General features: G+C 36.9%; 1 protein-coding gene across 9 annotated transcripts in view; it reads right to left on the bottom strand.

Moving 5' to 3' along the window:
• ADGRL3 (adhesion G protein-coupled receptor L3) overlaps nt 1–23,777 on the bottom strand; it is a 945,437-nt gene that overhangs the window by 545,046 nt on the left and 376,614 nt on the right. For 6 of the 9 annotated variants that reach the window (XM_013964661.2, XM_013964654.2, XM_013964662.2 and 3 more), the window contains exon 4: nt 15,569–15,772. The exons of the other annotated variants lie outside the window; for them this stretch is intronic. In XM_013964661.2, the coding sequence (XP_013820115.1) occupies nt 15,569–15,772 (204 nt within the window). The remainder of the gene's footprint in view (nt 1–15,568; nt 15,773–23,777) is intronic. 9 annotated transcript variants of the gene reach the window in all.

Raw genomic sequence — 23,777 nt, 5'->3', positions numbered from 1 at the left:
GACTTAGCAGCAGGAGCAGCAGCAGCAGCTACATCTGTACCTCTTAGTTACATCTGTTATGGTCCATTTCTGATTCCATGTGTTCTTCTCTTGAAAAAGGTAGATATAAGCTACAACAGCCCAATACATTAAACAGCAGGGTATAGCTGCAGTCAAGTGTACAAGTGTCTGCATCTCTCCAATAAAGTAAGCTAGTGTTACCTGTAGATACCTCCCAAACATTGAACTTCCTTGTTTGTCTGTTTTTTGTAACCACATCAGTAGCAGAAATAGCTGATGAAGCAGAAAGTGAATGAGGATATTGTGACACTGCATAAACAGAATTTAAAAAGTGTGACCTTTCCAACCATCCAATGGAACTCTTCCTATCTGTGCAAATGTATCCTACAGCTTTGTAATGGGCTTCCCACGACAGAATATATAAAGCATGCAATTCCAGAATCTTGATGCCTTGGTCTGAGTGTCTTGCCGTCATAATTTCACTTGTCCGGTAGTTATGCAGAGGCTTTTACTGCACTGATATAAATTCCCACACAACAGCACATTTCTCTAAAATCTCATTAATTTATTTACTCATTCAACAAATGTGAGTGTCTACCACACAGCATGCTCAATTCTGGGTGCCTGGGATATAAAAATGAAAGACACAGCCTCTGTTCTTAAACAGAGTCCAAGGAGGAAAACACATGAGCAAACAGACAAGATACAATAATGTTGTTATATCCTAGCCTCCCAGGATCAAGGAAGGCTTCCTAGAGAAAGGGACACAAAAGAATACAGTATAGAACAAAACAGAACAGAAGGAAAACAAGGACTAACATTTATTGTTACTGCATGCTGTACCATTTTCTAACTCACTTAGTCCTCATAACAACCCTATGAATTAGTAATGCTATTATTCCTAGCTGAAAAATAAGAGAAGGAAGGCATAGGGAGGGGACACATTTACCAAGGAGAAGAGTCAGGACTGAATGCAGAGCTCTCTGGCCCAAGAAACCACCCTCTTCATCACCAAATTACACTGTGTCATATCCCACGTGCCAAGCACTACACTATGAATGGGAATTAGAAATGTGAAAAAGGGAGAAAAGTGCACAGTGAGAATCCGAATTACGACAACCACCATACTTCAACAGAGTTAAAAACATGGCACAGATATGAGGCATTGAAAGAGATGAAGCTGTTAAATTAGGTGAGGCTCAGAAACTGAGATTACCATGCTGTTGCTGCTGCTGCTAAATTGCTTCAGTCGTGTCCGACTGTGTGTGACCCTATAGACGGCTCTCCCGTCCCTGGGATTCTCCAGGCAAGAACACTGGAGTGGGTTGCCATTTCCTTCTCCAATGCATGAAAGTGAGAAGTGAAACTGAAATCGCTCAGTCGTGTCCGACTCTTAGTGACCCCATGGACTGCCTACCAGGCTCCTCCGCCCATGGGATATTCCAGGCAAGAGTACTGGAGTGGGGTGCCATTGCCTTCTCTGGAGATTACCATAGGCTTTATCAAAATGCCTCATCACCTTCCTTGTCATGTGTCCCCATAACTCAATGTGTACATTACAATATTTTAAGGGGAAAACAAGTAAATACATTATGTGGAATGAAATGCAAAAAATAAAACAAGCCTCGAAGTCTTCAATTAGTGAAGACCTTCCTTTAATATAAGGCAATATCTTATAAAAACTTCACATTATCTGAACTACAATGCAATACAAATAAAGATTTTAACTTACATCTAATCTAGTATAGTCCTAACCATGGGTTACATAACCATGTTTATTTTGTTTAAATTCCTGTGAATATGAATTTATGTATATGTTGACTAAAAATGTGAGAAATGAAAAAATGGACCTCATACAAGTAGCTTTGCAACAATACTATGCTGTCATAGATGTTTAAGATGGTAAACAAATCTGTATAACAGGACAAATAAAATATTGGTAAGAGGTAAGAAGAAAACCAACAAAATACACATCTTCATAGGCTAGTCAAATAATTCTGATAGAATATCTTCCCAATATAATCATGTTAGTTTTCTAATGCTATAAATAATCACATTACTTAACATAAATAAAAGAAAATTTATAAACACCAGATAAACAAATGGTATCTTTTTCCTTTCAGATGTGAAACTGTGGGAATAAATTACTCTTTCAAAAGACCAGCAGTTTCAAATAAAATTTGAAAATCAATCTGCTTTGTATAATTCTTAAATTTTAAAGTGATATAAGTGTTTAAACAAGTTTTTTTTTGCTATTGACTGCATATATTTAGATTCAGCTAGTCAAAACTTATTACAGTATACAATTTTTAGCTTAGTTACTAATTTCCAAGTCTCATCAAAAAAATCCCAGCATTTTTCTATTAATCTCAAATAGTATTACAACATTCTAGAAATTAAAATTTCAAAAAATTTTACATACTTGTAACATGTGTCCAATCCAGCACTACTTTAGCCTGATAACTGACAACTAAACCATGATGAAAAAAGAATATGTGAAAATTCCAGAACAGAAGAAAATCACTAGACAAATTTTACATACTTGTAACATGTGTCCAATCCAGCACTACTTTAGCCTGATAACTGACAACTAAACCATGATGAACAAAGAATATGTGAAAATTCCAGAACAGAAGAAAATCACTAGACATAATCATTTCCCCTCCAATTCTAACATACATACTAATAAATCTAATCATCTATCACACGCTCTACTTGCTAGAAGATATTTGAGAAAGATCGTCACATCACAAATCTATCAGTGAGAATCAAAAATACTTTTATTTTGTCACATTAGCTCACACTCCCTCATCATCTTATCATGCATTTATGAACTTTCTGTGGATTAACATCAGCAGAGGCTGCCAGAGTGGTAAAGCATATTAAAAGTTTGAGACTTCCCTTTGCCAGTTGTATCAATTCATGATATGATTACCCCTCCACTGGCTTATAATATTCCCTCTTCTAAATGAAAGCGTGCTCCCAGGATATCTTCTTACTCATTCTCTTTTCTGCTTTGACAATCTCCTAAACCCCAGTAACCTTAACTATCTATCACCTTTATGTTCAAAATTTCTAACTTCTATTACTAGCAATAACTTCTCTCAATATTTAGATTAATATTTCAAAGTCTGGTTCTCATTTATACATCTAACTCAATATTTCTAAGATCAGATTCATCATTTTCCCCCTGAAAACCAAAGCTTACTCTTGTCATCCTAATTCTATGAATGGCCTAGTCATCTAGGCATCTTTGATTTTTCCCTCATCCTCACTTCCTACGTCCAATTAGTAGTCAAGCACTGCAGATTCAATTTCTCTGCATCTCTCACATTGTTCCTCTTCTTTCCATCCCCATTGCTTTCTCCTCAGTTCAGACACTCATTACCTTCTGCCCTAGGGCAATAACCTAACTGATCTCTCCATGCTCAAGTCTCTCTCTACCACAAACCTTCCTACATAATCCTGACAAGTTCTAAACTGCAACTCTGATCAAAAGCTTCCAAACAATCCCTATGACAGACAAAATTACATACAAAGTCTCACCCAGGCATTTAAGACCCCCTACAAGATGGCTACGGACTACTTTTCAAACTTCCTGCCCCACTACTTTTTTCCTCATTCCCTTACTGTGGGTTAAAGTAGACTATTCACTGTTTGATGAAAATGTCTTAAATTTCTTCACCTATAACTTTGTTCACATAATTCAATTCCCTGGAGCATCCTCCACTGCCAGCACCTACCATCTAAGCTTGCAAATGATTCTGAGGATTTTTCAAGAGTTTGTTAAAATATCACATTATCAGGAGTTTCCTGGTGGTTCAGTCCTTCAAGACTTTGCCTTCCAATGCAGGGCATGTGGGTTCAATCCCTGGTCAGGGAGCTAAGATCACACATGCCTTGCAGCCAAAACCAAAACATAAAACAGAAGCAATATCATAAGAAATTCAATAAAGGCTTTATAAATGGTTCACATCAAAACCTAGAAATAAAAAAATACCACATTGTCTTAGCTTTACCTGTACTCCTTTCTCCAAAATCCCCAGCTCATACCAGGGAAGACATTTCTTCCTCCTTTAAAATACTATAGCATTTGTATTATTTCATGGTAATGTAACCCACCAGGCTCCTCTGTCCATGGATTCTCCTAACAAGAAGAGTAGAGGGGGTAGCCATTCCATTCTCCAGGGGTTGTATGACAACACATTTCACCAAACCATTGAGTCAAATGCCTATGGTTTGCCAACTCTCTCTGTCACCAGCAACTGACTGGAAATCCTTGAGGAAAGAAATAGCCTTATAGAGGGTTCTATGTGCATTACAGAAAAAACCAACATGTAAACTAAATTAACTGAAGTTATTTTCTCATCAGAATACTTACACTCAGTGTTCAATTACCCTAGCTATGAACCCATGATTGTGACAGAAACACGAAGCCAGTAATTGAGTACAGCATTTTGTCTCTTCCAAAGTCAACAAAAATATTAAAAGAAACTAAACAGTTCATTGAAAAATTTTCATGGATCTTGTATTATTTATCTATGGTATGATTATCATAAAATGACACCAAAAAAAGGAATGCATACCAGGTCTCAAAAGCTATGAGCTTAATCATATTTGATATATTTACATATGATGCTTAACCATAAGAACAACAATGTATATATTTTTATTAGTATACTATATAGATGAGATAATGATTTTTTAAAATATAAGTCCTTGGCCTCAGTTGATACAGTTAATAAACAATAAAGCTGAAAGTGTTAGTCGCTCAGTTGTGACCCAACTCTTTGTGACCCCATGGACTGTACTGGCCAGGCTCCTCTGTCCATGGGATTTCCCAGCAAGAATATGGGATTGTGCTGCCATTTTCTGCTCCAGGGGATCTTCTCGACTCAGGGATTGAGCCCCGGTCTCCTGCATTGAAGGTGGGGTCTGAGCCACCAGGGACGGCCCTGGTGAGAATGAACTCAAACTGTCAGACTCTAAATTTCATATGTTTACTGTAATTCCATACTACTACTCTCACAATCACAATAAAAACAAAATGGTGGCGAGTTAAAGACATGTTTAATGATTAAGAAAAAGGAATTGCTTCTTTAGGATGTATTACGCGGGAGGGAAATTATCAATTTAGCTAACTATACATATGAAAGAGAAAAATAATAAATTAGAGTGCCTGGCCAAATGTTTTCATTTCTGTGCTGGAGACATACATGAATAATGCAAAAATCTAAAAACCAGACATAAACCAATCTATGAATGTATGATATTCTATGCAAAACAACACCTGCCCTCTTCTTCCCTTTCATCTTAATTTGAAGTTAAGGCTTTTATAAATATAATGGAAGCTTTCTCTCTGTATCTGAAATATACTTCAGATCTTTCTCACTATCACCTATTATTTGAGTTGAAGGGAAACATAAGAAAAAGGAAAAGATTTTCCAGTAAATAATTTATTCTGAAAATCACCTGTGACTGGAAGAGTAAAACCTATTTCTTTGGAACATATACACAATTGTTATTATGTGGCAAACACTCAATAAGTTAATGAAACAATTTATATATCCCTAATTAACTCTTTTTGGGCTAGAATGTCAAGGTTTTGAATATTTTTCATGATACAAATTCTTGGTAACAAGAAAATTTCAATGGCAAAAAATATAATTTCTATGAGCATTTTGAAAAGCTAGTAAAAATTTACTTGACAGATGGAAAGGAAAAATAATTTATAATTTAAGAAACATAAACAAAAAAAGTATTTATCATATTTTCCTGGAAATATCTGAAGGCCAATCTCATTAATACACTTATTTTTCATTGGATACATCATTCTAGTAATTATACTATTTGGGGGAAGAAACAAGATCCTAAAGAAACGTTTCAAAATATCACATTTTAGGCCAGAAAGTTTATTATTTTTTTAACCTCAATACTTTACCTATTTTCCTAAATACCTATTATCCTTCCCATAAAAAAATATAATATTGTGTACCTAATCATTCTAAAGGGCTTTCCAGTTAGTGCTAGTGGTAAAGGACTTGCCTGTCAATGCAGGAGACTTAAGAGACTCAGGTCGGATCCCTGGGTAGGGAAGATCTTCTGAAGCAGGGCATGGCAACCCACTCCAGTATTCTTGCCTGGAGAAACCCATGGGCAGAGGAGCCTGGCAGGCTACAGTTCATAGGGCTGCAAAGAGTCGGAAACGGCTGAAGTAACTTAGCACACACACACACAATAATTCTAAAGGGTGCTGTCCAAATGATAAATTTTGCATATCAATTCGACCTGACATTTTGTTTAAACTGGCACACCTCACTGAAAGAAACAAATATGAGCAGGGGCTTTTACTTGAAATATTATACTGTCATGTAAAATAAGAAGCTAACACAGCACTTTTGGCCATGTTATATTATTCTCTTGTAGTAACAGTTTTATCCAAAAGACTGAGATTATAAAATAGAGGGTTTCCATTTTTGTAGCAACATTTATCTCTGTTTTTCTGTTATAAGTTTTTTCATCTCTCTAGCTCCCCCTGAATTCCTGGACTTAACCTATACACTTCAGACTGCAATGTAATAACAAAAACCAGATTTTCAAAATTTGGGGAGTAAGAACATGAGAACATGCTAGAAGGATAACTCATCAAAGTCAATATAAATGACACATATAAACATATTAAGAGTAAAAAAAGTGTCAGGTTTTCCTGTGATCATTACTTATATAAAATGAAAATATAAAAGCGAGGAGGAAGTGAAGTTATTTACCAAATGCACACACACACACAACTTAGGGCCACTCTAATTCAGAATTAGAGGGAAGATAGAAATTGTTTGGTCAAGAATACACCTAAGGATGAGTGCAAGGAGACAAAAATCAATTCAAGGCAGTCCTACATTGAAATTTTAGCTGAGCTAAGGAGGAATCAGGTAGTATAGGACAGGCCAACCAGCAAAAATAAGATTAATTGCCAAAGATGTGGAAGGAAGGGGGCAGGGCTTGTCTAACAAATTGCTAGAAACTCCATGAGGTGGAAAGATAAGAAAAGTGTGGAAGGAGATGTAGTGTGAGGTAAGAAAAAAGTGTGCTACCTACTAATCTTGTTTTGGGGTTCTCAGGTGGCTCAATGGCAAAGAATTTGCCTTCCAATGCAGGAGATGCTGGTTTGATCCCTGAGTCTGGAAGATCGCCTGGAGTAGGGAATGGCAACCCACTCCAGGATTCTTGCCTGGAGAATCTCATGGTCCACAGGGTTACAAAGAGTTCAACACAACTGAATGACTGAGCATACATTAACTAATCTTATTTACTGGATGCATGTACTTTGGCTTGTAAGTTTTAAAGCATCCCATGTTACCTCTTCCTGTTCTTCCCTTATTTCAGTGTCCATGACCTCCCCTATGATGTTGATGAGATCATGGTACAACTGGCTCCATTTCCAAATCACTATCTTACAACTATCAGAGTAAATGAGCTTTTGCTAACTTCCCCCTGCCTCCATCAGTTTATTTTAATGCCTTCATATGTACAACTTGGAGAAGGAAATGGCAATCCACTCCTGTACTATTGCCTGGAAAATCCCATGGATAGAGGAGCCCGGTAGGCTATAGTCTATGGGGTCGCAAAGAGTCGGACATGACTGAGCAACTTCACATTTATGTACAACTAGGTGAGTTCTGCAGCTGTGGTCTTGGACCTATGACTTGAAAGTGTTTATTTTAGGGGGACTTTTAATCAATTGTTTTTTTAATTAATTTATTTTAATTGGATGCTAATTACTTTATAATACTGTAGTGGTTTTTGCCATATATTGACATGAATCAGCCATGTGTTTACATGTGTTCCCCATCCTGAACCCCCTCCCACCCCACTCCACATCCTGAACCCCCCTCCCACCTCACTCCCCGTCCCATTCCTCAGGGTCATCCCAGTGCACCAGCCCTGAGCACCCGGTCTCATGCATAGAACCCAGACTAGTGATCTATTTCACATATGATAATATATATGTTTCAATGCTATTCTCTCCAATCATCCCACCCTCGCATTCTCCCACAGAGTCCAAAAGTCTGTTCTTCACATCTGTGTCTCTTTTGCTGTCTCACATATAGGGTCATTGTTACCATCTTTCTAAATTCCATATATATGCGTTAATATACTGTATTGGTGTTTTTCTTTCTGACTTACTTCACTCTGTATAATAGACTCCAGTTTCATCCACCTCATTAGAACTGATTCAAATGTATTCTTTTTAATAGTGGAGTAATAATTGATTAAACATTTCCTTAAGATAAAACATCATTTTACAATGTCATCAAGAGACATTCTGTTTTATTAATCATTTTAATTAGGCAAAAGTATAAATAAAGATTCATTTCTGAGGTATCCTCACATGCGCATGAAGATTATTTTTTGTTATTATTTCACTAAACGATGTTCTCTGTTACATTGTTAATGAGCTCAAATATGAGAAGACTAGTCTCCTATTTCCTATCTGAATTTTGACATGGAACATTGTACTAAGAACTGAATGAATGCCAAATATATTTAGGCCTGCAGATCAACTGTTTTAACTTCATTCAATTTGCCTCTTTGCCGTAGTACTGAAAAGTATACATTCCAAAAGAATATATATAGGAAGAATTCTTCCAGCTGTTTCATGGCAACACAGGAGAGGTCAAAATCAAATCTCATCTTGGCTCCATTACAGCCCTGCTAGGAATTACTGGGAAGCATTAGACAGAAGGAATGCCTGAATGCCTACCAGACACTCATTTGTTGAAGAATCTTATTATACCTAAGGCAAAATAGAATACCTAATGAAGAATAATAATATTTTTCTTCTTTTTAATGAGAATATCATGCTCAATTAATAGCATTAATATATATTTTTTTAGACTAACATATTATTTTTAAGTTGAGCATTCTTAAATTCTGAGCCAGAAATCTGGGTTTCTATTCAAAGGAATGTATTGAAGAAGTCATTTGTAAATGTTTTGGTAACACCACCATCATTCCTTATCAACATTCTCTGTTTCCTCTTGTCTTTCTTATCTCAGTAAGTGATAGGATCATTCCTATGATCATGGAAGATAGAAACCTGGTAGTCTTCTTTGGGTTTTCCCTCTGTCTTACTCACTTATCCAATGAATCCTATATCTCCTGTCAATAGATCCTCATTATCACCAAAGTCATTGGTTCACAGAGTCAGTGCCACATCATTTCTTATCTGAATTAATAGAATAATCTCCCATTTCAAGCCTTGAAGCCTCTAGTTTATTTGTCAAATACAGGTGGCACTTCATTCTTCCCTCAATTCCTCTAAAATTAACTTAATATTACCCTTACTGCCATCAGAGAAATTCCAAACTCCTCATGACATTATATCATGCCATATTTACCTTCTGTAGATTATTTCTGGGCAAACAAATAGAAATTATCCTTTCTGAACTAGGCCTGTGTACTATTGTTTCCTATCTATATTAGTTACTGTTGTTCAGTTGCTGAGTCATATCAAACTTTTGTAACCCCATAGATGCAGAACACCAGGCTCCTCTGTCATCCACTAACTCCCAAAATTTACTCAAATTTATTTCTATTGAGTCAGTAATACTATCTACCTATCCCATCTTATGCTGCCCCCTTCTTCCTTTGCCTTCAACCTTGCCCAGCATCAGGGTCTTTTGCAGTGAGTTGGCTCTTCACATCAGGTAGCCAAAGTACTGACATTTCAGTTACAGCATGAGTCCTTCCAATAAATATTCAGGACGGATTTCCTTTAGGATTGACTGATGAATCGCCCTGAAGTCCAAGGGACTCTCAAGAGTCTTCAGCACCGCAATTCAAAAGCATCAATTCTTCAACATTCAGCCTTCTTTATGTTCCAACTCTCACAACCATACATGATTACTGGAAAAACCATAGCTTGAACTATACAGTCATTGTCAGCAATGTCTACCGTGTAATACACTGTCTAGCTTTGTCATAGCTTTCCTTCCAAGAAGCAAGTGTCTTTTAATATCATGACTGACTAGAGTCACCATCTTCAGTGATTCTGCTGCTACTGCTGCTAAGTCGCTTCAGTTGTGTCCGACTCGGTGCGACCCCATGGACGGCAGCCCACCAGGCTCCGCCATCCCTGGGATCCTCCAGGTAAGAACGCTGGAGTGGGTTGCCATTTCCTTCTCCAATGCATGAAAGTGAAAAGTGAGAATCAAGTTGCTCAGTCATCTGGAGCCCCCGAAAAAGAAAATCTGTCACTGCTTACCCTCTTTCTTCTTCTGTTTGCCATAAAGTGATGAGACCAGATGCCATTAGTTTTCTGAATGCTGAGTTTCAAGCCTCCTCTTTTATCCTCATTGAGAGACTTTTTAGTTCCTCTTCACATTCTACCATGAGAGTGGTATCATTTGAGTATCTAAGGTTGATACTTCTCCCCACAAATTTGATTCCAGCTTGTGATTCATCTAGCCTGGCATTTCACATGATGTACTCTGCATATAAATTAAATAAGCAGGATGGCAATATATAGCCTTGTTGTACTCCTTTCCCAATTTTGAACCAGTCAGTTATTCCACGTCTGGGTCTAGCTGTTGCTTCATAATCTACATGTAGGTTTCTTAGGAGATAGGTAAGGTGGTCTGATACCATTTCTTTAAAAATTAATAGTTTCTTTCTTCTTCTACCTCTATACTGGGTTAACTACTATTTGGCTGTCAGATCCCAGGTTAAACGTTATGTTTCTTCAGGAGCATCTTTTCCAGTCTTCCAAAACTGAGTTGATACTCTCCTTATGTGTACCATAGGACTTTATACACACTTTTGTAATAGGATCTCAGTATTTCCTCTTTACTACAAAACTGCTTCTATGTGGCCCTACATCCTAAGATGGCCAGTGACATGAATAATTAAATCAGGGGTTTAATCAGGCCTAACCATTGAGGATCAAATGTTCTTTTTGGAAATTCAAACTAAAAGGTAAGACAACAAGTGCCAGTTGGTGGTCAGTGCTATTGCTAAGGGCAGTGGTATATAATTCAGGCAGGCAGTCATTTACAATGTAAATGAGCAAAGAAAGCTGTCAGAAAGCTAGAGAAGAATCAAAGAGGAACTAGGTCCATTGGGGGGAAAAAAAAATTCCCTGGTATCATTTACTGATAACCAAGGTCCAGTGCTTAATAGTCCTTAGATTTCCATAAGAATTATGTTTTTTTTAATTAATTATTTATTTATTTATTTACTGGCTGTGCTCCATCTTAATTTTGCTCTTGGACTTTCTCTACTTGACTTCCCTGGTGGCTTAGATGGTAAAGCATCTGCCTACAACGTGGGAGACCCAGGTTCAGTCCCTGGGTTGGGAAGATCTCCTGAAGAAATGGCAACCCACTCCAGTATTCTTGCCTGGAGAATCCCATGGATGGAGGAGCCTGATAGGCTACAGTCCATGGGGTCGCAAAGAGTCAGACACGACTGAGCGACTTCACTTTCACTTTCTCTACTTGCAGCAAGCAAGCTCTTTGGCTACTCTCTAGTTGCATTGTGAGGGCTTCTCACCGCGGTGGCTTCTCTTCCTGCAGTTCAAGGGTTCTGGCCTATGGGTTCAATTGTCATGGCATGTATGCTTAGTTGCTTCGCGGCGTGTGGGATCTTCCCTAACCCGGGATCAAACCAGTGTTCCCTTCATTGCAAGGCAGATTCTTAACCACTGGACCACCAGGGAAGTCAGAATTATGAATTCCTAAAACACTGCTCCTACAGGAAGCACCTACCATCAAATACACACACACACATATACAAAAGCATACGTTAATCACTACTTTACAAACAAATCTCTTGACTCTTTGGGTGCAAGGAAGAGATATCCTCTAGCAAACTTTTGTCACAATGTATTATTTTTATCTCCCAATACCATTAAAGTTTGTTAGTTCTCCATCTCTGCCTTCCTGCCACTTTAGAGCAAGGCCCAGCATGCATCTATGAACAATCGAAAGAGGAAAACATAGTGAAGGCAAGAATGAATGAAGGAATTACCAGTATTCAGACTAATTTAATTGGAGAAGGAAATGGCAGCCCACTCCAGTGTTGTTGCCTGGAGAATCCCAGGGATGGCAGAGCCTGGTGGGCTGCCGTCTATGGGGTTGCACAGAGTCGGATATGACTGAAGTGACTTAGCAGCAGCAGCAGCAGCAGACTAATTTAAAGACTAACTTGTGTTTAAAGCAATAAAAAAAAAAATCTGTGGTGAATTCATGTTGATGTATGGCAAAACCAATACAATATTATAAAGTAATTAACCTCCAATTAAAATAAATAAATTTATATTTAAAAAAAGAAAAAAATCAAATATAGTTTAATTAGCATGAAAGAATTACCATCTATAAACATAAAAAGATGGAAGAAAGAATGGGAGAAAATGGAAAAAAAAATAATGATGGCAGAAGTGGATGTAATTCCTCAAGAGACTGAGAGACTACACAAACCACATTGAAAAGCATTTTGACTCCCGCAAAAGGTAAGCTTAAAAATAATCACAGGCTACTAGAGTTTTTATAACCTCTCAGGATTGAAATGCTTCAGCTGTACTCCGAGAGAACACTTGTATTAACCCTGCACACTATACGTGTGGCTTGCAGGAGGCTTATTTGTAGATCATTTCAATGAACTTTTTATGCTTCTGCATGAAAATCACAATTAAAGCAAGGAAAATGCTGATAAAAAACACATTAACATTCCTTCAGCTTCAAGGAAAACTCTTGATATCTAGTCATTAACCACGCAATCTGCCCTCAGACATCCTTCTGCCTTAATATGCTAAAGAGAAAAATGTCTTCTGAGAACAATGTTTTTTAATTCTTTATGCTTTGCTGCTCTACTGTGAAGTCCTAATTCCTGTGAATCCAAACACTCGTTAACGCTCAAGAAATGCTATTAGCTATCTGGAATCAAATGAATATAAAGGGGAAAAAAGGGCAAAGTTTAATTTCAAACAAATAAAAGGGTTTTTGTTATGTTATGAAGGCTGTGTTTGTTGGGTTTCTATTTGCTCCTTTGGCTATCTATAGAACAAACAGAGATTAACTTTTTTAAAGTAATAACAATTTTGTATTCCAATCAAAGACTGCATTAATATCAAGCTTTACTATTTATATTTTTCTGAGTTTTCTGTATCTTAAAATATCTTGTTTCTATAACAGACTATTGTTTTCCTTTTAGAAAGGCAGGTAGAAGAAGGGAGGAAGCTGGAGTTCGTTGACATTTTCCAGTTTGAATTCTTTCATGTCTTTTCAGTTTGAAGAGCTCAAACTAATGTAATATCTCTTATTTTAATTTCATATTTAATACCAGTTCATGTGTTCTAGCTGTATGTACTATTTTCCATATCAATAAAGATTATGCCCCTGTAATATTTACTTCATCTTCTTTATTCTTTCTATAGAGAGCTTTCAAAGATGACCTTTAGTTGCTCTCTGACTGATAAAATTACTTTTGCACAAAAGTGACTTTCAGAAAGTATTACCTCATCATAGCAGATTAAAATAATAACCTAGGCTCCTTTTAAATCACATGATATTTATCTCAGTGTTCATTTATAAGATCAAGTAAAGGTTTCCTGATACTCTCATTTTTGTCTTTGCCCAAAATAGAATATAATTCAATTTCCCTATTTGTAAATAGATAGAAAAATGTGACTTAATCTCCTTACTACAATGTAACCTGACACACACATGGCAAAATGTAAAAGCTAGTAATACAGAAAAATCTTATTAAGCTATAAAAGCTGGTGAACATATAAATTCAGCCAACATATTAGTAAAAGTACTATAGGAAAAAACTTATGCTAATTGACTGCTATTTTGAATTGCCAGCAGGTGTTGGTGTGTGTTTCTGTGTTTATGTTACAGTTGCTGATTTAAACATTTATAACATTTCAAAAAGTAAAATTCATTTCTAGATTTCTTCTTTACTAGCACTAGAAATTGTGATGAACACATATGTATTTGAGCAAATTAAAAAAAAACACATTAATTTAGTGTTACTGTTTCATAATATAAATCAAAAGCCAATGTCATGATGAAAACTTTCTGATTGCTAAAGCACATTTTGTGAAAAATATAACTGTACCCAATTTAGAGAATTTCAGATTTAAAATGATAATACAAAACAGAAAAGAAAAAAAATGAATTCTTAAAGAATATTTATTATACCTTTTCCCTGATTTTTCCAAAAACACTGGAGTCAATTCTATGTGCTTCTGTAGAAATATATGCACAAAGCTCCCACCACTGACCCCCAATCATCACTATCAGGGAAGTAGTGCTAATCTGAATTGAAAGACTCTAGGCCACTGATTAAAATATGTGATTGAGTGGAAAGAGCCACTGTGAGTGCCAGCATCACCACACACTTACTCTATGTGCCTGAAGTAATTGAAGAATCAGGTTTAAATATCACAGGTCTCTTAAATCTCAAATTGATAAAGAGGTGATGAATAACCCTTAGTCGCTGAACTAAAATACAGTGTTCCAATGTATTTTACCAGAGAGTTCTGTAATGGTGCTCAGAAGATAAGCTCAGTTAATATAGCGACATTTCAGGTTCCTTAGACAGTATTTCCTGTATTATTAAATCATGGTGTAGGAGATGTGAGTGTATTTTGGGATAAAGCTTGATACTCATGGTTCCACCTGCCAAATGTTTCTCAACCTTTTTCATGTTGCAGACACATAGAAAATTATAAATAAAGTATTAATATAAATAGTGTATGATATGCACATAAGTACTATATAATATTTGTATATATTATTTTATATTCATTATACATATTATGTTCCCTGAGGGAAATTAGAGAGATAAGAGTGTCTTCATAAAGTTTGACGAGCGAAAAGAAAAAAAACTCTATTGCCTAAATATTATGTAAAGATAATATATATATACACATATATGAAGTACTGAGGAAAAGAATAAAACTGGATTTTCTAAAAATATTGTATAATTTTTCTCGTTGGAACTTGAAAGGCTGGGTGTCTCACACTGTACTTGCCAACTGAAGAGACAATAATAAAAATAAAGCACTTTCCAACATTTCCATTAAAAAATTTGGTTGCTTCTGCAACCATCACTTTCCTATTAGGATGGATTCTTTAAATGACTACACACAATTCCTAACCAAGATGTTTTCACCATAATCTCCTCAAAAATCTTTCCAGTTTCCATTGATGGGAATATTTTTTCAAACAGATGATCGGAAATGTTAAAATGCGTCTTTTACAACCATTCAAATTTACAACCATTGACATGGTCACTAAGAGTAATTTTAAACTTCCAGTGAAAATATTTCAAACCGAATCGGAAATTTAAAGTCAAACATTTTCAAATAGCGATGAGGTTCTAACGTAGAACAAGCATGCATTGTTCAACAACATGTCGGTATCTCACTTGGTGCAAACATCGGCCACAATGAGTGAATGCAGAGGTCTATGAGAAGACACGTTTGGGGCACTGCCTGGGAACGAGCTTCCCAGGGGCCCCTACCCAGCCACCCCCAGCCCTCTCTCCCCACCGCTGGCCGCACCTTGGGCTGAGATCTGAGCTCCATGGGCACCTGGACCACGAACTCCTCTGGTAGCTCCACGGGGCCCGGGTCCGCGATGAGCAGTGGCGCGCTCCGCAGCTGGCTGCTGAAGGAGATGTCTGGGAGGTAGAGCGCCTCCTGGGCCGCGCTCAGCATGTCGCAGTGGAGAAGCAAGGGCTGGATGTCGCTCACTGTGCTTGCCACCTGCGGGGACCGCAGGGCGCACCATCAGACTCCGCTTAGCTCAGGCCGGCCTCAGAGGAGCCCTGCTGGGGCTATTCCCAAGGCTGCTCTCTGCTGCGGGCCCTAGGCCGTGGACTCCACCACCCCAGGCCCCACAGGCAACCTTGGAGCTAAGGAGCTCACATCTCCTGGTTGCTAGTGTGATATGGACTGTGTAACTCTGTCCTAGTTAATCACCATCTTAAGTAAGCCAAAAACCTCATCCTAACTCCTAAAAACGATTAGAAAATTAACTAAAATTATCAAAAGCAGAAGAAGCTGCCTGAAAAAAATATAGATTATATTTGTTATAGATTCACTGCCTTCTGTTCTAATTTATGGGCACTCATGTCTGTGTCAATGAAAATATTGGTTATTAAATTATATATTTACACACAAAAAGCTTGATATAATAATGGGTGAAGAAACTTTCAGAAAGTATTTTTATTAATTTTGTTTGTTGAATTGTTACATGGATTATTTTATATTTATTTTTATGTTTCAGGTTATTTAACATTTTTGGAAAGATGCTGTATTAAGGTTTGTGATAGACATTAGGATAAAAAATATATACATACATTTTTTGCCATATATATATACACAGTGATTTTACTCACAAATGGTACATATTACATAAATGGATAAATATGGAAGACCAAGACAATAATGAAAAAATAAAATTACACACACATGACTATTTTTTAATATTCACAGAACAGTCATACATTTTATGCTATGAAAAACAACGGTTTAAGTACAGGAGTTCTTTTTGTGTGTGTGTGAATTGGTACAGATATAATTTTCTATACTAATTGCAACTAGTGTAATAAATAGGAGTTATAATGATAATGTTCCTGCTAAGAGAAAGAAAAAGACTTTACAAGGAAAACAATTTTGCATTACACAACTATTTTAACATATTATAACATGCATATTAAAAACATGATAATAATGCTATATTCAACAGTCAGGAGAGAAACTAAGAAATCTGATAAAGAGAATTTTATAATCATCTTTCTAATACTAGAAGCTTATACAGTAGTGCTACAATCTCTTGGTGTCTAAAGTATTTGAAAATTAAGAGTGAAAAACACATTCTCCTCCAACTCATGACAAATGATATAGCTCTTATAAAAAGCAAAAATGATATTAAGAAATTTGTCAAACAATCCATCCACAATGACAAAGTTTAACATATATCTTTAAGGTACCACCCTAAAACAAATTTTTATTTAAACTCATTATAATGTATGTACACTAAAATATCTAGCCAAAAGGTAATCTGAATGCTATTTTGACAGTTTGTGTGAATGAAAAGGTATCAAAAGAAGTAACAAGTTTTAAGGCCAAATACAGCTGTGACAAAAATTAAAATATCTAAAAAATCACTTCCAGTGACATCTTTTCCAATCTTTCAACTTCCAAAATATCATTCTCCTTGTACCCAGGTTGACAATGTGACTATTTCTTAAATTATTTTTACATGAATATGTGCGTGCTCAATTGCTCAATCATGTCTGATTCTTTGTGATCCTATGGACTGTAACCCACCAGGCTCCTCTGTCCATGGGATTTCCCAGGCAAGAACACTAGAGTGGGTTGCCATTTCCTTCTCCAAGGGATCTTTCTGACCCAGGGGTTAAATCCATGTCTCTTGCCCTGGGGGCAAATTCTTTACTGCTGAGCCACCAGGTCAGGCCACATAAACATGTACAAGTATATTTTCTCTAAAATATCTATGGTCTATGGAAGGAAATTAGGAAAAGATTATGAAGCTATTATGTATCCTTCAAGCTTCAGTTATAACAAAGTTAAGAGATTTTGCCAAATTAACAAGAAGATCTGGAACGATGGAGCATGCGTTTACTTGTTCATTCATTCAACAAATATGTTTTGAGTTGCAATTATATGTCAAGTCCTTTTCTAGGCGCTGGAGATTTTAGTGAAAAAGAGAGATCATATACCTACTTTAATGAATAACCCATTCTTGTGTGGGAGACAGAAAACCTGCAAATATATTAATAATTTTAATATCATATAGATATGAGTAATCCACAGAAAGTTTAAATAGAATAATAAATTCTACTATGTTTAGATTTTTACAGATCTACATATGGAAGCAAAATTAGAAGTTGCTAGTCATAAAAAATCAGGAGTAAAGAGCACTCCAAAGGCCTCAATCTGGAACCGCCTTGGGCTGATCAAGAATTATCACAATGACCAATGAAACTGTGTACAGTAGACTGGGAGAAGAATGTTCTGGACTGAGATCAGAGAGGTGAGCAAAAGCCAGATTATTGGCATTGTAAACCAGGGTAAGGAGTCTAGTTTGGGAACAACCAGCCACTTGGTTAGAATATTGAATAGAGCTTCTAGGGAAAAAAGGACTAGGGTAGGAAAGGGAAAAAGACATAAGAATGGAACTAGAGATCAATTATTTCAGGAAAGGTAAATTGCTAGAGTAGGCAGAAAACTAACTGATTGAAAATGCATGTGGAATAGAATCACTATCAGTTGAAAAGCATGAGTGTCTGCATTAAATGAAAGAATCTCAGCTTGAACAAGAAATAAGACTGCTAAAACTACTAGAAAGCAAGGTCTGGGGACCTATAAAGAATGGGTTTGGATCAGATAATAAAATTATTTCATGTGGTAAGATGGAGAAGCACAAAAATACTATGAATTGCAAGCTGTTCCATGAAGCCAGAGTATCATGGGTGAATAGATCAAACTAATCTTTAAATTGACCATCTCAACAAAGGAATCTGAGTCACCACTAGCAGCAAAAGTGGAGGGGCTGTAAGGTGGCCCACATGCACGAAGTCTGTTCAGTTCAGCTCAGTCGTGTCAGACTCTTTGTGACCCCATGAACCGCAGCACGCCAGGCCTCCCTGTCCATCACCAACTCCTGGAGTCCACCCAAACCCATGACTATTGAGTCAATGATGCCATCCAACCATCTCATCCTCTGTCATCCACTTCTCCTGACCTCAATCTTTCCAGACATCAGGGTCTTTTCAAATGAGGCAGCTACTCACATCAGGTGGCCAAAGTATTGGAGTTTCACCTTTAACATCACTCCTTCCAATGAACACCCAGGACTGATCTCCTTTAGAATGGACTGGTTGGATCTTCTTGGTGTCCAAGGGACTCTCAAGAGTCTTCTCCAACACCACAGCTCAAAAGCATCAATTCATCAGCTCTCAGCTTTCTTTGGAGTCCAACATTCATACTGAAACATGATTACTGGAAAAACCATAGCTTTGAGTAGATGGAGCTTTGTTGACAAAGTAAGGCCTCTGCTTTTTAATATTCTGTCTATGCTGGTTATAACTTTCCTTTCAAGGAGCAAGAGTATTTTAATTTCATGGCTGCAGTCAACATCTGCAATGATTTTGGAGCCCCCCAAAATAAAGTCTGTCACTGTTTCCACTGTTTCAACATCTATTTGCCATGAAGTGATGGGACCAGATGCCATGACCTTAGTTTTCTGAATGTTGAGCTTTAAGCCAACTTTTTCACTCTCCTCTTTCACTTTCATCAAGAGGCTCTTTAGTTCCTCTTCACTTTCTGCCATTAGGGTGGTGTCATCTGCATAGCTGAGGTTATTGATATTTCTCCCAGCAATCTTGATTCCAGCTTGTGCTTCTCCCAGCCCAGCGTTTCTCATGATGTACTCTGCATATAAGTTAAATAAGCAGGGGGACAATATACAGCCTTGACATACTCCTTTTCCTATTTGGAACCAGTCTGTTGTTCCATGTCCAGTTCTAACTGCTGCTTCCTGACCTGCATACAGATTTCTCAAGAGGCAGGTCAGGTGGTCTGGTATTCCCATCTCTTTCAGAATTTTCCACAGTTTATTGTGATCCACACAGTCAAATATTTGGCATAGTCAATAAAGCAGAAATAGATGTTTTTCTGGAACTCTCTTGGTTTTTCCATGATCCAGCGGATGTTGGCAATTTGACCTCTGGCTCTTCTGCCTTTTCTAAAACCAGCTTGAACATCTGGAAGTTCATGGTTCATGTATTGCTGAGGCTTGGCTTGGAGAATTTTGAGCATTACTTTACTAGTGTGTGAGATGAATGCAATTGTGCGGTAGTTGGAGCATTCTTTGGCATTGCCTTTCTTTGGGATTGGAATGGAAACTGACCTTTTCCAGTCCTGTGGCCACTGCTGAGTTTTTCAAATTTGCTGGCATATTGAGTTCAGCACTTCTATAGCATCATCTTTTAGGATTTGGAATAGCTCAACTGGAATTCCATCACCTCCACTAGCTTTGTTTGTAGTAATGCTTCCTAAGGCCCACCTGACTTTCAGGATGTCTGGCTCTAGGTGAGTGATCACACCATCATGATTATCTGGCATGTGAAGATGTTTTTTGTACAGTTCTTCTGTGTATTCTCGCCACCTCTTCTTAATATCTTCTGCTTCTGTTAGGTCCCTACCATTTCTGTCCTTTATAGAGCCCATCTTTGCATGAAATGTTCCCTTGGTATCTCTAATATTCTTAGAACAGAGCTAAAATCTTAACTTTTGTTTTAAAAAATATTATATATGTTATCCTTAAGGTATTATATAAATTCTGGGGAAATATTTGAGTTATAAATATAAATCTAATTTTTCTTCCTGAAGCTATTATAAAACTAAGTCTTTAAGATAAATATTGCAGTTATATGTCTGGCATTCTTTTAAAAATATGCAATCTCAAGTCTGGGAAGAACCATTCAAATCACACAATAGATAATAACTCTGAGATTATCCCTGCTAAAAATCACTAAGTTTCATATGAGGAGACTGTGACTACAAATTCACTCTGTTCTTGAGCCACCCACCCAATTACATATGAAGAAGCAAGTCCTTCTTCATGTTGAGAAACATGTGATATCTATACTATGGCATTCTCCACCCACTGTCTAAATTCAATGCAAATAGGCTATGTGCAAAATACATTAATCTACTTCTAGAGGACACCTGTCTTCAAATATTTGTCTTTTAATTTCCAAGATTTAAGCAAATACAATATTGCTTTCCTTAAATCAAACTTTACAAACTTTACTTCTTTCCTTTTCCTCTTTTATTTCTAGTTCATTCTTCTAGTAAAATATGCTGCTCTGATTGGTTTATTTCTAATTAAAATCACAGGTCTACAAAATAAGATGATTCTCAATAGGTTATTAAAATGCTTTGGAAGAAGCCTCTAAGAGCTTGTTAAGGGATTTTGATTTGAGTTTCCTGTCTAATACCTATTGAAATGTCACTGAATCATTGGATTGACAGTTCCAAATTTATTTGTGCCTCTTAGAATTAATGATACTACTATGTATGATTCAAAGAGTTGCTATGAGTAGTCACTGAGCTATTGTGTGAAAAAGTGTTCAACTAACCCACTCCAGTGTTCTTGCCTGGAGAATCCCAGGGACCGGGGAGCCTCATGGGCTGCCGTCTATGGGGTCGCACAGAGTCAGACACGACTGAAGGGACTTAGCAGCAGCAGCAGCAGCAGCAATGGCAACATGCTACATAAATGCTACAAATTATATTGAAATTCTTGTTAACAAAAAATGACTGAGTGATACAAAATATCTAATCCAATTTAGTGCCATATGTATATCTATCTATCTATCCATAGAGACAGGGTAGAAGAGGAGGGAGGAAGTAGGAAGGAAAAAAGGAGGAGAGGGAGAGATATGATTGCTATTATTTCTTTTTTTTTAAGTCATTTCCCATTTTTTGTGCTTCTTTATGCATACCTGAAAGACTCTACCTTTCTGCCATCGCCTTCGTCTTGGCTATATTAATAAATTACTTCTTTCCTGATTTCTCCCTAAAGTAAGTATGACAGCTGCAAAATTACTTTATAGGCTGGGTACAACTGCACTCATTTCGTATGCTAGTAAGGTTATTCTCAAAATCCTTCAAGCTAGGCTTCAGCACTATGTGAACTGAGAACTTCCATATGTACAAACTGGATTTAGAAAAGGCAGAGGAACTGGAGATCAAATTGCCAACATTTGTTGGGCAATAGACAAAGGAAGCAAATTCCAGAAAAACATCTACTTCAGCTTCATTGACTATGCTAAAGCCACTGACTGTGTGGATCACAACAAACTGGAAAATTCTTAAAAAGATAAGAATATGAGAACTAACCTGCCTGCTAACCTTACTTGCCACCTGAGAAATCTGTATGCAGGTCAAGAAGCAAAAGTTGGAACTTTAATGGAATAACAGACTGATTCAAAATTGGGAAAGGAATAAGAAAAGGTTGTAGTGTCACCCTGTTTATTTAACTTATATTTAGGGTACATCACGTAAAATGCCAGGCTGAATGAATCAAAAGCTATAATCAAGACTGCCAGGAGAAACAGCCACAAACTCCAGTATGCAGATGATACCAGTCTAATGGCAAAGAGTGAAGAGAACTAAAGAGCTTAATGATGAGGGGGAAAGAGGAGAGTGAAAAAGCTGCCTTAAAATTCAACATTCAAAAAACTAAGATCACAGCATCTAGTTCCATCACTTCATGACAAATGGATGGGGAATAAGTAGAAGCTGTAACAGATTTTATTTCCTTGGACTCCAAAATGATTGTGGATGGTGAGTGCAGCCATGAAATTAAAAGACACCTGTTCCCTGGAAGGAAAGCTATCAGTCAGTTCAGTTCAGTACTTTGGCCACCTCATGCGAAGAGTTGACTCATTGGAAAAGGAAAGCTATAACAAACCTAAAAAGTAAAGATATCACCTTGCTGACAAAGGTCCATACAGTGAAACCTGTGATTTTTCCAGTAGTCATGTATGGATATAAGACTCAGACCATAAGAAAGGCTGAGCACCAAAGAATTGATGATTTCAAATTGTGGTGCCGGAGAGTCCCTTGACTCTTGAGAGTACCTTGCACTGTAAAGAAATCAAACCAGTCAGTCCTAAAGGAAATCAACCCTGAGTATTCATTGGAAGGACTGATGTTGTAGCTGAAGCTCAGATGCTTTGGCCACCTGATGTGAAGAACTGACTCACTGGAGACCCTGATGTTGAGAAAGATTGAAGGCAAGAGGAGAAGAGGGCTGCAGGGGATGAAATGGTTAGATATCTTCACTGACTGAAGGGACATGAATCTGAGCAAACTCCGGGAGATGGTAAAGGACAGGAAAGCCTGTGGTACTGCTGTCCACAGGGTGGCAAAGAGTCGGATACGACTTAGCAATTTAACAACAATGAAGTAATCTCTAACAATTGTCATAAATGTTCCACTTCTACCTGACTAAGGTAGAAACTACCAGGTAGAAACTACGTCATGGGAGTTCCAATACAGAGAAAATTTTGATTTAATTCTGGGTCTTAGAAGAAATGGCTCAGAAGTGATGACTTTTCTACCTGTATATGATAAAGCAACTTTTAGAGTATATGCGTATATTGTTTAACTCAACAGATTCTTCTAATGCTTGTCTTATGTAGTGTTCATATGCTCTATGTGTATATGCAACTTTCCTTTCAAACTGAGTTTCTTGCTCTTTTCTAAAACAGAGCTTGTTACAGGAAAATAAAACACATTCAAATGTTTTAAACTTTCATCAAAAGACTGAAAGTTCAAGTTCTGAAAGCAACATAAGACATCCTGAGACTAGTGGAAAAAGCAAACACCGGTTATGAATAAAGCTAAAGGGAAATTAAGTTCCCAGTGTTAAAAAAACAATAGAAACAACATTAAAAGATTATTTTTAATTGTCTTTCAACCATGATATCTTCTATGTTCTAAAAATAAAAGAAAAATTGTGGCTCACTGTAATGGTTGCTTGCACTGAAATATTGCAATAGAAATATCTCAAATATTTGTTAAAATGAATAAGCAGAGAATAAAATTCTGGTACTGATACAAATTTATAAAAAAAATCAGCTCTTGAAAGCACATTATTTTCATTTAAATTAAATAAAATATCATAACTGTCTCTTTGTAAACATAACACAAACAGATTTCAATTCAT

The sequence above is a fragment of the Capra hircus genome, chromosome 6, assembly GCF_001704415.2.
Source record: "Capra hircus breed San Clemente chromosome 6, ASM170441v1, whole genome shotgun sequence".
Classification (NCBI taxonomy): domain Eukaryota; kingdom Metazoa; phylum Chordata; class Mammalia; order Artiodactyla; family Bovidae; genus Capra; species Capra hircus.
This window is presented reverse-complemented; position numbering and strand designations above follow the sequence as displayed.